Below are 17,537 nucleotides of genomic sequence, written 5' to 3'. Positions count from 1 at the left end.
AATATTTTGTGTGGAAAATGGACCACCTTTATATAAAGTATCAAGTCAGTTCATAACAAATATTTTGTGTGGAAAATGGACCACCTATATATAAAGTATCAAGTCAGTTCATAACAAATATTTTGTGTGGAAAATGGACCACATTTATGTAAAGTATCAAGTCAGTTCATAACAAATATTTTTGTGTGGAAAATGGACCACATTTATGTAAAGTATCAAGTCAGTTCATAACAAATATTTTGTGTGGAAAATGGACCACATTTATGTAAAGCATCAAGTCGGTTCATAACAAATATTTTGTGTGGAAAATGGACCACCTATATATAAAGTATCAAGTCAGTTCATAACAAATACTTTGTGTGGAAAATGGACCACCTTTATATAAAGTATCAAGTCAGTTCATAACAAATATTTTGTGTGGAAAATGGACCACATTTATGTAAAGCATCAAGTCGGTTCATAACAAATATTTTGTGTGGAAAATGGACCACCTTTATATAAAGTATCAAGTCAGTTCATAACAAATATTTTGTGTGGAAAATGGACCACATTTATGTAAAGCATCAAGTCGGTTCATAACAAATATTTTGTGTGGAAAATGGACCACCTTTATATAAAGTATCAAGTCAGTTCATAACAAATATTTTGTGTGGAAAATGGACCACCTATATATAAAGTATCAAGTCAGTTCATAACAAATATTTTGTGTGGAAAATGGACCACCTATATATAAAGCATCAAGTCGGTTCACAACAAATATTTTGTGTGGAAAATGGACAACCTTTATATAAAGCATCAAGTCGGTTCATAACAAATATTTTGTGTGGAAAATGGACCACATTTATGTAAAGCATCAAGTCGGTTCATAACAAATATTTTGTGTGGAAAATGGACCACCTTTATATAAAGTATCAAGTCAGTTCATAACAAATATTTTGTGTGGAAAATGGACCACATTTATGTAAAGCATCAAGTCAGTTCATAACAAATATTTTGTGTGGAAAATGGACCACCTTTATATAAAGTATCAAGTCAGTTCATAACAAATATTTTGTGTGGAAAATGGACCACATTTATGTAAAGTATCAAGTCAGTTCATAACAAATATTTTGTGTGGAAAATGGACCACCTTTATATAAAGTATCAAGTCAGTTCATAACAAATATTTTGTGTGGAAAATGGACCACATTTATGTAAAGTATCAAGTCGGTTCATAACAAATATTTTGTGTGGAAAATGGACCACCTTTATATAAAGTATCAAGTCAGTTCATAACAAATATTTTGTGTGGAAAATGGACCACATTTATGTAAAGTATCAAGTCAGTTCATAACAAATATTTTGTGTGGAAAATGGACCACCTTTATATAAAGTATCAAGTCAGTTCATAACAAATATTTTGTGTGGAAAATGGACCACATTTATGTAAAGTATCAAGTATATCAAAATCGGACACGACGACTATTAAATCCGCCAATTAACCATATTAATATTGAGTCGGTTAGGTGTAAACAGATCTACTGCAACAGTGTTACTACGGGTGATTATGCATTTTATTATCGAATCGGTAAGCAATAAACACGTCCACTTTTCAACGGGTCATTTTTTTCAACAGTCGAAACGACAATCTGTAAACAATACTATTATTTTATCGGGCAATTAAATAAACTGTATCAAATTAGAGTACCGTTCTATTTCGAGATTGGCTAAGACGCGTAATAGAGTCGGTTAGGTGTAAACAGTACTATTGTTACAGCGGGCAACTAAGCAGCATACAAAAGTGGAATCGTTTAGGTGTAAACTGCTCTACATGTGCATTGGCAATTAAACCTATCAAAGACGAGTCGGCCAGGTGCAAACAGTAGTACTATTACTTTGGGCAATTAACAATAGAAAAGTGGAATCGGCTAGATGTTAACAGTTTTACTTTTACGTTAGACAATTTAGCTTAGTAAACTCGAGTCGGTCAGGTGTAAACAGGCACAGACTACGACAGATAACCAGGCACATGTCATGTTATTGTACTGAGTTATCACCATCATATATGTACTGATAACGTTCGCAGTCTGACCCAGAGAAGGAAACTTGAACATGACGAAAGAATAGAGTCTACCACCTCGACAACATGGCTGCTAAAATTGCCATTTTATTCAGCTGGATTGCATTCTATAATTTAGCAGGATGTACTTACACACCATCGACATGTGAGTATGACTTTGGAATTGTTTGATATGGACCAATAGCGAACTGCCACGTGTTGTTCAGAGTAATGCTGGCAGTGTAACAATGGCGCAGCAGTAGAACGATTGTGTAAGGATTGTGATTGTACGTGCAAAGTTACGGTTCTTGGTAGTGCCTGGATTCTGTTCTAATCGGTTCGAATCTCTGTTTATGTTCGTAGATTTGCCAGCACTTTAACCTTAATCGAGACTTCACCAGCGTTGTAAACGTATGAGACCTGCTTGACCTGTGGCTGTTTTTTTCCCATGAAACCTGTTTGTTTCTTGTTTAACGTGTTACCAGAGTGTATTTGCTGTAGTTTGTATTGTCATCGATTAAGTGATAGTTATTACTAGATCACAATGTTTAGAGCTTTGAGTGGTAGTTATTATGGGTCACAATGTTTGGAGCTTTGAGCGATAGTTGTTAAGGGTCACATTTCGTATCACGGTAATAAAATTTAGTATTTTTGGCACTACGCACCCAGCAATATTCCAGGTAGATGGCGGCGGTCTGTAAATAATCGAGTCTGAACCAGACAATCCAATGATCAACAACATGAATCTCGATCTGCACAAATGGGAGCCAACCAAGTCAGCTAGTCTGACGCACACAGGAACCTACACTAGGAGTAATACTGGCGTTGTGTCATCATTCGACCTTCCTGTATCTGTCTGCTTCTTCGTCAACGCTTGACCTGCATTCAAAAAAGGTCGCTGTAAAAGATTTAGTAGAACGGTTTCTCACTGAAACCCAAGACTTTAGCGAGTTGATATTATATTTGTGACCCATTACTTTAGAAACTAGAAACCTCTATTGTAGATCATTGTATCTTGCTCTTTGGTCAATACATATTCTTGAATATTTTAGACTTGTCAGTGTTATATTTTGCTGGTTCATGGGAGATTTCTTATACCCTTTGTCACGACGAATGTTTAACTGTACCAAATGTCGCTTTCAGGAATATTCAGCTATGTCTAGGCAGTCCAATATCCAGACAATCCTGTGACCAACAGCATGAGCATCGATCTACACAATTATGATAGACGTATGCGCAATGTCAGGAACCAACCCCGGATCTTGGTACTTCTTTGCAAAACAGTTGCGTCACCTCCTCAATAATGTATTCACACACCAGACAGTCAAAGAGGAAGCGTGGTTTGGCAGATGTGAACGCATGGGGAGGCCTTACACGCTACTGAAGATCTGAAGCAGTACATAAAATTCATAGTAACTTGGGTAGCCTTGGGTTAAGGCGTTCGCTCGTCACACTTTGTTTACGCCTTTTATTGACCAATTCTGGAACTACATGGGACCGAGTTTTGACATTATGATTATTCTCTTCCTATCGCCCTAAAAAAATAATCGATAGCCTCTAAACCACATTCTAGTGTTCCTTTCTCTTATATAATGTTTTGATAAATGGGTGTAAATCGGTATATGTTCGCAGAGACAATGAATTAAGCCAAAACAGCTTCCTTCTTCGTAATTCAGTTTGATTCGGTACCTCCCGATCTCTTGGCATTGATCAGGAGAGTGCCCGGGTTCTCCGTCGGGAGCACAGACAGTCCTCCAGACAATCTGGGTAATGCAGAAGGTTGCAATGTTGGGAAGCCTTCATATTCTCCGGAAAGTTCTTGGAGGGTTTGACAGGGCAGCACTTCGTGGGACAAGTCCCTTTCGCTGTCTGGACTGCGTGGAGAGGGGCAATGGCCTTGAACTGATGATGAGCCTTACCAGCCCGACTGCGCCAGGATCATCGCAACTCTCTCATCTTAATGTGTTAAACTAAATAATAATTTATTCATCAAGCGACTAATATCCACCGTAGAGATGCTCAGCTATAAATCAACGTACACACATGTATTTTTACCAAATTGCCAAACGCCATCGAGACTCCTATCAGCTTTCTTGCCTTTGGATCAGTTGTCGGATTTCGAGAATATGATTTACTGTATAAATCAATGTTACTTTTTTAGTTTTATGAACATGTTTTATTTCAGTTTATTTCGACCAGGAATGCGACAAGGTAATATCATTCACGAAGGACATGCTACTGGAGTTCACAGAGAATACCACACAGGCAGACTGGTCGGAGATGTCGTGTAACGTTGTCGTTATGACGAATGACACTACGAAGCGGCTCTTAATAACCCCTATTTATCTTAATGTAACATCGAGCTACCTCTGTAACGAGACGTCACTGAACATTCTCAACTCTGATGCTCAACCGCTTAATAGTAAGTGAAGTAATTTATCTTCTCTATGATAATAACTGCTTAATTGTAAGTGAAATAATGTGTCTCCTTCTTTAGAACAAAACTTGAATAGTAAATAAAGTAATGTATGTTCTCCATTGTATCTCCAGAAATATATCCGTTTTCTCCATTGTAGCAAAGGCGTAATTGTAAGTGGAGAAATCTCACCTTATTTATTACAATTAAGACTTAAGCACAAGTAGAGAAATAGTTCCGCCTTCTCCATAACAGGAAACACTTAATAGTAAGTGGAGAAATATTTCTTCTCCAGTGTTATAAAACATACCATACTAAGTGGAGAAAAGTGTCTTGTGAATAAAGAGTTAAGATTTATTGGTGTGATCATACATATGTTTTGTCCATTGAAAAGGCTTTAGCATAAATGTAGTGGTACATGTACATCTGGAGTCTCCGTCATAGCAAAGGTTTTAACAGTAAGTGGAGAAATATTTCTCCTTTATCGCAGTAAAGGCTTTAACAGTGAGTGGAGTGATATTTCTCCTCTATCGTAGTAAAGGCTTTACCAGTATGTGGAGTAATAATTTCCCTCTATCGTAGTAAAGGCTGTAAGAGTGAATGGAGAAATATTTCTCCCCTATCTCAATAAAGGCTTTAAGAGTGAATGGAGAAATATTTCTCCCCTTATCGTAGTAAAGGCTTTAATAGTGAATGGAGAAATATTTTCCTCTATAGTAGTAAAGGCTTTAACAGTGAGTGGAGAAATATTTCTCCTCTATCGTAGTAAAGGCTTTAACAGTGAATGGAGAAATATTTCTCTTCTATCGTAGTAAAGGCTATAACAGTGAGTGGAAACATATTTCTCTTCTATCGTAGTAAAGGCTTTAACATTGAATGGAGAAATATTTCTCCTCTATCGTGGTAAAGGCTTTAACAGTGAGTGGAGAAATATTTCTCCTCTATCGTAGTGAAGGCTTTAACAGTGAATGGAGAAATATTTCTCTTCTATCGTAGTAAAGGCTATAACAGTGAGTGGAAACATATTTCTCTTCTATCGTAGTAAAGGCTTTAACAGTGAATGGAGAAATATTTCTCCCCAATCGTAGTAAAGGCGTTAACAGTGAGTGGAGAAATATTTCTTCTCTATCGTGGTAAAGGTTTTCACAGTGAGTGGAGAAAATACGTTTTCATTATCGTAGTAAGGTATCGTGGAGCGCTATAGTGCAGTGGTAAGGCGTCTGCCTATCACGCTGAAGGTCCAGGCTCGACCCACAGTGGCAGCACTTAGGTTCGGGTCCCGAGACGGGCATATTTGCGTAGTATCCTTAGAGAAGATACTTACATCCACATTGTCTTAGTTCATCCAGCTGTACATTGATAGTCGTAGGGATGTGCTAGCAGTGTGAGTGTTTAGTTCATCGCGCCTAACACACAGCGCAAACGCTTTAACCGCTGAGCTATCCCGCCGCTCGTGCATGTGTGCGACTTGCTTGATAACGGTGTCAACATATACACTGAAACGTAATAAACACCGTCGTTGTGATAAACAAGCTTGTAGCCACTGAATTATCTCCCTTGTTCGTCCTGCTTCAGCTTGGATTTTGTTGTTGACAAAACCACGGCGTTAATTAACATTCACTTAATAATGTTCTATTCCAGACCCTCCAGGGATATGTGGCAAGCATCTGTCCCGACCCACGCTTAACACCTCGGGGGAGTACTCCTGGTGGGAGTACCACAAGGACGAGGGGGTGACGGACCCCGGGGGGTTCAAGTTTCTCGTATCTGCATTCAGGCTCGCTAAGGATGGTGAGAGGATGCTGCATTTATTCAAAGCTGATGTCTTCTCTCCGTTAATTATTAAATTATATACTGACAGTAGAAGAAGCGCAAGTTTCGAAAAAATGAAATCTCATAAAATTAAGCTTTCGTTTTTATGTCATCCATTTTAAAACTTAAAAAAACAACAACAACATTATGTTTCGTTTGGTGTTAAATTATGCCTACTGTAATTCAATAACGTTGCATTGTAGCACCTGGGTAGTCGGATGGTTAAAGCATTCGCTCGTCACGCTGAATGTCAGGGTTCTATCCCACATGGAAAAATCCGTGAAACCTATTTCTTGGATCCCCGTTGTCATATAGCTGGAATATATGGGGGTTATTTAATAATGTGAATTATGTGTCGCCATTTTATTCATTAATTCAAAATAAATATCAGCTATTGCGTTTTAAAGCTACTTATGAACAATACTTCGAAAAAAATGAAATCACATGAAACCAAACTTTCGTGTTTACGTCTTCTATTTTAACACTTGACAGAGCGGCATTTCTTTTGCTCCTTGGTATATTTATACGCTTATCAATAGTTTGATTTTGATACCCGTTGAAATCTGCAGATTGATACCTGTTGGAATCTGCAGATTGATACGTGTTGGAATCTGCAGATTGATACGTGTTTATTCTTTGGTCTCATTGTCGTTTAGAACTTTTATTGCATCAGTGAGTGAGTGTCACACCTTTTCGAGAAGTATTCACGTTATGTGAGACAGCTTAATGTGGGACTGAAACCCGTTCTGCTTACCTCTTTCGTTCAGACCTACAACCACGGTAAGTGCATTGCGGCAACAATCTGAGAAATCTTGGTGCAGATTGGGATTCGAACCCATGATATGTGTATCATCTGATCCCAAGGGACGTAACCCTGCGCAGCTGATTGCCACCCTATGGCTGCAAAACATATGCAATGAAATATTTGATTGTCGCCCATAATAGATTTACTTCTAAATAACTGATGATAAATGTAACCATTACTCTATGTTACACACTGTTACACATTTCAGGGTTTTGTGATCATCACGAGTACCACTGCAGCAACGACAACTGTGTCTCAAGTGACGTCATCTGTAACAACTACAACGACTGTGGCGACAATTCCGATGAAACTGTTGCATGTCGTCCGAGCATTTTTGAGATTCTCATCATCTGTTTTGGAGGTATACTTTGTCTCGTCACCGTGGCCGGCATCATTGTCGTCATCAGAAGGAGGATGAGAGGACGTGCGCAGTACATGCACATCCAGTGAAGAACTACTGGGGATTGGGTGGCCAAAATGTGTGAACACGCTGTGGTTTTAAAACATTTTACAATGGGCTATTGCGTGCTGGATATGTATTAACCACTGGATTGTCTGGTCTAGTCTTGATTATTTACAGATCGTCGGTATATATAGCCGAATATTACCCACTGCGGGGTAAAAAAAACGATGTCGACAAAAGGGAGATCGGATGGCCAAAATGTGTGATTTTGCTCGTGTTTATAGTTGATTATTAGCATGTTGAAGTTGTATTTATACGCCTTGAATGGTCTCATCTGAAGCCAGTTGCTAAATGAATGTAGACTTTGTATGAAATAAGCACGCGCTGAAGCAATTTCAGTCTCAGAAAGGAACTTGAAGCCCAGTTAAAACAGTTCAAACCATAAACTCAATGAAACTGCAAGTCTGCTGCTAAACATCCTGTATTTTGCGCTGCGCATTTATCAATGGGAACCAGTTAAAACTATCCACAGGTTTTCGTTTCTGGCACCGATTAATTGCAATCAATCGATTGTTAGATGCTTCGTTACCGCATACTGTATACTATATACAATATTGTTAAAATTGGCCAAAAACCACACTGTCCCATAACATGTTCTGGCATAATTGCAGAAATGGCTTATTTTTTGAAACCAATGCAACCTTCTGACTGACTGACAAGAAATATCAGTTACAGTTAATGGTAGTTTTATGTCATATGCTTGGTATAACAGACAAACAGATGAAACAGATTTAAAAAGTTGAAGTGACATTTTTATAGCGCTTGACACATTAAAATTTTAATACGACCCCAAATCATTACACGAGAGGTCGTTTAGTATCCTCTATGTAAACCACATTCGTAATGTTGAAAAAATTATTGTCATGAGTTCAGTAAATAATAGAAAACAATGAAAATTGGCGAATTCCTAACAAAAACTTTACAGCAAAACGCAGTCGTTCAAATGCACGATATTTGCACGTGCTTTTCAGCAATTTGATGCATGATCCTCTGTTGTGCAAAATTCATCTAACTCGCCAAATATCATTACAAGTATGATTCGGCCTCTAGGCAGTAATCACTCTGAAGTTCTTCCAAATGACTCGCAGTGAGTAAACACCCATAGTTGGAATATTGTTGAAAGCAGAGCAAAGCAATACCAATATAAAACAACAAGAATACAAAAAAGAAAGAAAGAAAATGGGCGAAGAGCAGAAAACCAAAACAACGAGAACAACAACAAAACAAAAGTATACAAAGCAAAACAGAACAAAACAACAAACAAACATATGCATGAATCTGGCTTTCAGTATTTCATCTCGTATATATACTACTCACACAAAATAGGGGATATTGGAAACAGAGGGGAAACAGAAGCAAACGTATGTTTAATTGTCAGTGGGGAATACTTTTTACGTGGAAACAAACATGTCTACCACCAGGTTTCAATAAATCAACTTTGATAACGATGCAGATGTTCTTTGTAAGTACTGCGAAGTTCACCATGGGTTGTAACCCAAATATCACAAACTTGCTAATAACAGGTTAGCCTACCATTAGCTGCCAAACAAGAATGCCATCGACGTCTCATACTCCTACTGAGGTGACCAGTGTCAACCTGAGGAATTCTCTGGCATTCCTCTTGGAGGGCCACGCCCATTTCTACCAAGCCGCCCTGCACACGTCGTCCAAGCATGTCCACACATGGTGTATGGGGTTAAAAGGTGGAGAGACATCGCTGGCCATAGACGAGTTTGGATTTGGTGATTCCGGAGATACGTCAAGGACAACGCGAGCACGGTGAGCTCTGGCGTTATCATCCTGGAAAAAGAATCCGTGCAAACGGCACTACGTGTGGCGTGATGATGTGGTCACGGTTGTTGACACTAGTGACTCTTCCTTGGCAGATGTGTAGATCGGTCCTTTGATTTTTCCCCACACCATAACAGTCCCCCTTAGCATTTCGATCATGTGGAACCATGACGGCTAGTTGGTGGCGTTCACGAGTGCATGGTCAAACACGGTGACGATCGTCATTGAAGACCAGGGTGAAACTTGGCTCATCGCTGACCATCACATGGGGCCACCGAGCATTGTTCCACAGCTCATGACGACGACACCAGTTTCTCCTGGTCTGCCAGTCTCTCTGACGGTTTGTCAGGGATAACGGGATGTAATTATAAAGTCAAAATTCTCGAAGGTGTGCGGCATAGAAACGGTTCCGTAAAGTAGATTCCCAGAGGCCCATCTGGGTAGTTGAAGCTGTACCGCACTTTGTTGACGATCACGGTCGGCTCAAGTGATGATCGGCTGGTCATCACGTCTGGTTGTACATCTCGGTGGGGCCACTTCGAGCCTATCCTGAACTCTTCCAGTGGCAGCTTAAGGCGCTCACAGTCGGCTGACTACAGACTGCGAGACACCCAGATGTGCTGCAGTGTGGGTTTGTGTTCTTCCGGCCTGGAACATCTCAATGGCACCAAGTCTTTTGTCTTCTCGTAATCTTTTGTGGAAAGTGGTGAAATGATAGGTGGCCATGGTCCTAGACCGACATTTATAGTCATCTTTGCATATTTATTTTGCCATTTGCACGAGTGAAACATGGTATGAGTTTTCGCACCAACCCCTGGTGGCTTTGGGTCTAAAGTTTCCGGATCTAAGGACACCGGGTGGTCAATGTGCAACATGCTAAGGTGGACCAATGGTTATCCTCAAATATACCTAAGGAACTTGAAGCAATCCATATTCCTGTGTTGGTGCCCTTTTAACTACAACATCCATTACTTTTTGTGAGCAGTATATATATCCGTACTTTTAACTGAAAAAAATGTTATCTTATATTTATCGTGCTCACGTGACTTTGACAAATAATAGTTCTGACTAAACTGCATCTGGGTGTTGTTATTGGTCTCCAACCCGTACACAATCGCCGTATCTATAGCTCACTAACATCACACCACATACTTACAACGTTATCTTATCGCTTCGATGAGCAATGTATATCTCATACATTCGTGTTCCACATCAGACATCGCTCTACCCGCATCTAATCAATATCACTTCTACCGTCCTATATTTCATTGTCGTCACTTAAAGACAAGGATACTGCTTCGGTTTCGGAGTTGACTGATATGGAAAAGCTGATCTGTTTCATGTGTGTTCTCATTGGCGTGTGTACATTTCACAACAGAGCAGAAGGCATCACCCATTTTCCTACCATACGTAAGTATATGTTGTCATTGTCACAGTCCCTAGCAACTATGATTAATTTGGTTGCCTTCGTGTCAGCGTAACCCGACGGCGTTGATCGTTGCTCATGATATCAATCACTGGATTGTCTCTAATTTTCAGACCACTGTAATATTGCTGGACTTTTGTTGAATTCGATTGAAAAATACAACCTTGCACACAAACGTGGTTAAAAATGAGTGAAAGTCTTTATATCAATTTCGTTTGGGGATTTTTTTTTATCCCGAAAGACATGGCATCAGTTGAAGGCGTCTTTATTCAATATTGTACCAGTAATGTATTTTTTGTATGTAGTAATTCACGCATGAAATGTGATGTAAATGATAGCAGCGTGCCTTTAGTTTTTGCATTGTAATGAGAATCCATTGTACTCTACGTGATTATGTCCCTCAGCTTCTTTGTACCAGTGACTGAGATTAGGGGGTTTACAAGCTCACAATGACACGCCGGAGTGAGTGAGTGAATATGGTTTTGCGCCGCTTTTAGCAGTATGTCAGGACTATAATGTCGGAGGTACCAGAAATTGGCATCACACATACCTATGCTGGGAATCGAACCCGGGTCTTGGGTGTGACAAGCCAACGCATTAACCATTATGCTACTGACCTCTCCCGAAATGTCGATCCAAACTGAAAATTTAATCCATTCCATAAATACTAATTAGCTATTTTCACCGAATTATGTTAATATGTTAGGGGAGCGTGTCCACGTCTAAATAGATTTTGACGATGTACGAAAATAATGCTTTCATCGATGTATCCGCCATGCTATCATCTACGGAGATGATACAACTTAAATTTACATATTTAATATAACCGGGTTTGGGAAACGTATTATCTACTATCGCATCATCGATTTAGCAACCACAGTAATCGAGAAAAGTTCAGGGTCTGTTTTGCTTAATCTTTGTATTTATTAATAATCTTATTTGTTTGACTTTCAACTTTCAACCGCTTCTCGAAAGAAGTAGTCTAAAAGGTTTGTCTAATGAACTTACGAGAGTTTATTTTAACGCTGACACTTTGAAATGATTTCATTAAGTTTTGAAAATAGAAAAAAAGGATAAATGAAAATAAATTAATAACTTACTCCGAATCATTTAACCAAATATATAGATATGAATTTGTTTAAACTAAATCCACCTAGGATCGGAAATTGGCGACACGAAATAACGGTAATATGTACACAGATAAGGTATTCCTAAGTAGATCAACGTATGTTCTACGTAGATTACAAATCCAGTTTACATTGCAACGCTAATACACTACCATGACAGTGACCTATGCTTTATTTGCTTGCAACGTATGACGAATGCAGACATGCAATACACACAAGTTGAAAGTCCTCGAATATAAAGACAACCACTCTTATCTGGCGAACAATGAGTAGACAGTGAGACGTTAGCGTGCACAGACGTGCGCGTGCCAATGTGCTTTTATCGTGGTATGACAAGAAGGACTATATGTGACAAGGAAACACTATTGCAATATCACTGTCATTATTATGTAACGTAGTTGCCGTTATGTGAACGGGAATTCCTGGAATGGCACAAGGCGTTCGCAAGAAGGAGTGAGTGAATGAGTTTAATCTGTTTAATCTTAAGTCGCTTTAAGCAATATTCAAGCAATATTACGGCGGGGGACACAAAAATGGGCTTCGCACATTGTACCCATGTGGGGAATCGAACCCGGGTGTTCGACGTGACGAGCGAACGTCTTAACCACTTGGCTACCTGACGGCTCCCTCGCGAGGTATTACAACGTTTAGACAACGTCAGGTAGCAGAAAATACGTCGCTTTAAGTTTCGTATCTTTTTATAAATCAGGGCAGTCTTGTGGGTAAACGTTACTTTGGTGCACATACAGGTTACCTTTTATTTTAAGACAGTTTTATTTTCAGATAAAAACAATGTTCTATAAATATACTGAACAGCAAAAGAAACGCAACGATTTTTGTCAAGATTTAATATAGAAGACATAAGCATGAACCTTACTTTTGTGAGGTTTCATTTCTTCGAAACTTGCTTTTCTTTTGCTGATCAGTTATGTCAACACCCATTAAGATGAACCCCCAAATTAATGGTTCCAGCCATAAATTACTGGCAGCTGCCATTTGAAATCCCCGAATGAGCATTATTACAAGCATGTACGCTTTATAAAGTGTGTTCACCTTTCTGATATTTTAGACTACATGAACGAAGAATGCAACCTGACAATCCGTTCCGTGTTTGACACAAGGATTCAGCTGACCGCTGACCCAGCCCTTCCACTCAAGGTCAACTGGACGTGTACAGTTATCGTACGAACAGATACGGAAGGGGAGATGCTTCTTATATTGTTCCGGGACTTCGACACACTCAGCAGTGAGAACTGTAGGACGAATGGACTGAATGTGTATGCATCTAACGGGACACTGATGAATGGTGAGTGCCAACCACATTCAGTCTTACTCCGGTCTTTGGCAACCCATGCATGTCTTAAGATGCGTCTAACGGGATCGGGTGGTCAGGCTCGCTCACTTGGTGAATGCATGTCAGCGTATCCTAGCTGCGTAGACCGATGTTCATGATTTCAGATACCAGCTTTCCGAAAAAAAAATAAATAAAAAATAAGCCTGCCCCTGGGCATGTCCAAAAAAGTTCAATTTCATCACTGTTCACTTATTGATGCGTCGATAAGAACACAATGAGAACACGTCATTCACCTTTTTGTACCCCTCAGTCGCTTGTACCATGACAGAACTTTAGCATTTGAGTCAGGAAGGCACAGGGCAAAGGGCACAGGAAGCAATTTCATGAGCATGACGTTTCGGCGCTGACCAAAGAGGTCTTTCCTGTCGCCTTGCAGTATGAAAACAATTTACTGACATGTCACGTGATTAGCTTCTGGGGTGTTTACCATCAAACAGGCACAGTCTGTGTTCGGGTTATGCAGTCTGAGCTCGGTTGCTATAATGGGAGATTTCCAAGTTTCTCTATATACGTCTTAGTTTTGTTCCAGGTCCCGATGGTGACTGTGGGACAGAGACACCTAACGGACAGTTTGAATCAGGGGGAAGCGATCTCACGTTTCAATTCCACACAGATTCCTCCGAGCAACGCGGAAACTTTGATATGCTGGTTACAGCAATATCTCACAGTAACGGTCAGGAATTCACATTGATTACTGGCGATCAATCTTCTTTGACATAATCCAACCCCAAAACCCTCAGTGTCCCTGTACAATGGTTGTGCAGATCAGTCAGTCCCCAAGTTGTATTTCAAGTTGGAAAGAAGTCCTTCCGTTGCCCCATATTATAACTTCCGTAGATTAACAGAGGTAACAATATGTGGTTCAACTCTATATATTGTACTTAACTTGTATTTTTAGAACACGTGGTTCTGTTGTGTTCCAGACACATGTCCCCCCGAAAGGTTCCACTGTAAAAACAAGCGTTGTGTGTCAGTATACGTGACCTGCAACGGCTTTGACGACTGCGGGGACGGGTCTGACGAGATACAGGGATGTGGGTACTCCTCCAAGATTGTGATCATCACCGTCGCATCAGTCTTGGTTGCTGCTGTTGTCGTTTCGCTGATCATCTTCATCGCCCAGTACAGGAGGAGGAAATACAGACGATTAACTCGAGTAAAGCCCATTCTATAATGTTTTCATCTTATTCACGGTCTTTGTTTCAATAGGGGCGTTGGTGTAGTATGGTGGTAAAAGCGTTCGCTGATGTTTGATTCTTTTCATGGATAGTGTGTAAAGCATAACTCTCCAGGCACGTAGTAAGCCCGATAGGTTTGCAAAGATTTTATTTTTAGATGATATACTGAAAGAAACAGGTAAGGGAACACGGGAAAATTGAAGTGTGTCTTTGATATTTTCCGGTTTTCATCACCAGCCTTGAATACCGCTGTGGGAGGAAATCTGAAAATAACTACAGGAACACTGCCATGAAGTGGTGTTCCCTTATGTCTTTCCCTCAGTATATTAGTATTGAGGCCTTGCCCATTCTTTATAATAATGGTAGCTACGTCTCTGCTCCTACACTGATTGTTTCAGTAACCCCTTTTTGAATATTCAAAGCAGGTCAAGATGGCGAAATTGTTCATTTGCCAAATTTGATATCGTACAAGAAATATGTTTTTTTTGTTGTTGTAAAGGTTATGTACATAATCGATCTTGAACCAGACAATGAACTGATTGATATCATGAGCATATCTCTACGCATTTGTGACACGATGAGATAGCTTAGTCGTCGGACGACTTAGCACCGATGTACGAGACTTTTTCTAGTTCTCACTTCTGAAAGAGTAATAAATATCTTCTGTTAACCCTCCTCGGTACTGTTCACAGACTGTTATTCGTTTCCTTCCAGAATTCCAGCCAACATGGCCCCCATCATCCCCATGGCTCCCACAGAGGAGGGTACCAGAATTACTGATACTGCGTCAGTCGTCCTTTTAACTCTTTATGTGGTAGATGTTCATCCAACCATGTCCACATCCGTCTCATGAACATTATGCTGGTGTACCATCAGTGGAAGCCTTCCATATCGTGGACAGTGGACAGTAGGAAGGACACCGCTGACCGTCAGTCCCATTATATCATAAGGCCGAAGTGTTCATTGGTTTTCGTCTGAATCGTGTTTGTGAACCATGTAGAGGACTCGTGGGCGTCCTGCCGAGGACTGCCGAAGTCTTCATCCAATGGTTACAAAGCTGTAACATCAAACATCCGTCACTTAAGTACTTTCTGTCGCTGAATCGGCATCCTGGCATCTGTGAAACATCGGGAGGAAGACACTGCAAAGTTACTGACTTACAGTTAATCAACTTCCCGTCTGGACTGGTGCAACGCAGTGATCCACCGTGCTGCGGCAGTGCAACTTCTCCAAAGGATTCAGTCATCACAAGGAGAAAAGAGATGACCAACATCACTCCAGTGCTCAGCAGTTCACATTGGCCCCCTCTTGGAGTCCTGACGTTACATACAAATCATTGTACAGTGACACTGAACAGTTGTATTTTACATCCCTGCTTCACAACGTATTGTCAGGGCAGCTCCCAACGCTCACACCATAGTCCCACACACAAACACCAAGATGGGTGACAGGGCATTCTCTCTGTGAAGGCTGAAACTTTGTGGAATCTGCTGCCACGAGAGATCACGAGTGCATGAACTTACTCATCATTTTGTAGACTTTTGAAAACGTCTTCTGTATTGAGGCCTACAAGTTCGATTTCTAATCCAAAGTTAATATAGTGATCAGAAACTTGTAATCGACTCTGAGGAGCAAATCTGGAAGGACGGCGCTAAAATTATTATTCATTTGTTTATAGTTATGTATTTTTTTATCAAACACCAACGCCTGAGATGGCAATCATTTCTGATATGGACTGACTGTAGTTATAAACAAGCGTAAGTGTATATGAATGTACAGTGCTGACTATTCGTGAGCATTCGATGCCATGATCTGTTCATGTCTCAGTGTGATTCCTTGACAGGAACACAACATGTGAATACAAATCGTCTATGACTGAAGAACTGTTTGTCGTTAGACCCCACTATCGGGATAGGGTGGTCAGGCCTACTGCCTTGTTGACATATGTATCCCAATTGCTTAGGTTGAGGCTGATGCTGGTGATCACTGGATTGTCTGGTCTAGACTCGATTATTCACACACTGCCACCATATATCTGGAATGTTGTGGTGTTAAGCAACAATCCACCCAACTGTCAATCTCGCCATTTGTATTTCCGTGTCCTGACAATGTTGAATTTGTGCTAAAAGCGACGTAAAACATGACCATCGTAGTTTATCCTTTCACGCCCGTACAGATATATTGATAGTTTCTTAAACAACTATGTTTCATTGAAAATACAAAAATAACACACACCAGATATTAGTGGATTCAAGGCATCCACCGCCAAGTACCATTGTGGCATAAACCAAAATATTCCCGAGTTTTATTTCTTTGCAAATCATCGTTTTCCTTAAGAGGCAAACGGCTCGAGGTTTGTTATTGCCTTTTGTTCCGTGATTGGTTTTTGGCGTCCGAATTAAACTTTGCCGGAGTTTTGTCATCAATTACAAACGCACCGAGCTAGATACGTTGAACTCCATTTAACCCGATCATTACACAAACATTACTTCTCGGTGTTGTCTGTGGCAATCACAGTCATTTCAAAAGTTACTTTTTGAACATTTTTTATCATTAACTTGAACGTGAAGGAATGATCGAGAGAGGTGTCGATGTTGCCGCCTGATCACCATGTGAAATTTAGCTAAACACCGCTCTTTGAATGTTGTCTCGAAGTAATGCTCGGTCCCTTGGAATTAAAAAGATAATTTATTTCGATTGTGTCGAACCGTAGATAGCTCGAAGCATTTACGTGGGTACCATCAGTTTGATATAACATTGGACTGTATGTTTGCATTAGTACAAACGTTTCGAAGGGTTAAGTCCCTAACCACAGATACTTGTTGAACGAGGCGACTAAATGCATGGGTCGTCTGTCTAATGGACTTCTCGGATTGCAACTCTTCATACCTCGCTGATGTTGGATATTACTCATACTCTTAATCACTTGCTTGTGTGACCTAGATTCTATTATGTCGATGCTACCACCATGTGCTGGATTAGACAGATGCTGGTATTAGGAGGTTTCATTGTATGTAGTAAATTCGCGTATTAAACAAGAAATAAAGAATAAGCAAACAGGATACCAGACTGTACTGATGAACGCCCCTCGCGGAGCACAGTGGTACTGACCAACATGAGCCTGGTG

At 40.1% G+C, this 17,537-nt stretch overlaps 3 protein-coding genes across 3 annotated transcripts in view; all 3 read left to right on the top strand.

Moving 5' to 3' along the window:
• Positions 1-17,537, top strand: part of LOC137257721 (protein MTSS 1-like) — a 288,334-nt gene that overhangs the window by 241,054 nt on the left and 29,743 nt on the right. The gene's annotated exons all lie outside the window — the stretch shown is intronic.
• On the top strand, positions 1,989-8,983 carry LOC137257864 (uncharacterized). The gene is made up of 4 exons (XM_067795351.1): positions 1,989-2,204; positions 4,224-4,460; positions 6,096-6,245; positions 7,280-8,983. Exons 1-4 carry the CDS (start codon positions 2,126-2,128, stop codon positions 7,519-7,521), a joined length of 708 nt encoding a protein of 235 aa, XP_067651452.1. The 5' UTR covers positions 1,989-2,125; the 3' UTR covers positions 7,522-8,983.
• On the top strand, positions 10,474-16,820 carry LOC137257863 (uncharacterized). Its single transcript, XM_067795350.1, has 5 exons — positions 10,474-10,735; positions 12,948-13,184; positions 13,762-13,905; positions 14,156-14,388; positions 15,125-16,820. Exons 1-5 carry the CDS (start codon positions 10,645-10,647, stop codon positions 15,188-15,190), a joined length of 771 nt encoding a protein of 256 aa, XP_067651451.1. The 5' UTR covers positions 10,474-10,644; the 3' UTR covers positions 15,191-16,820.

This window comes from Haliotis asinina, chromosome 12 (genome assembly GCF_037392515.1).
Source record: "Haliotis asinina isolate JCU_RB_2024 chromosome 12, JCU_Hal_asi_v2, whole genome shotgun sequence".
Taxonomy (NCBI): Eukaryota; Metazoa; Mollusca; class Gastropoda; order Lepetellida; family Haliotidae; genus Haliotis; species Haliotis asinina.
The sequence above is the reverse complement of the archived record's forward strand: the minus strand, read 5'-3'. Positions and strand labels throughout refer to the sequence as shown.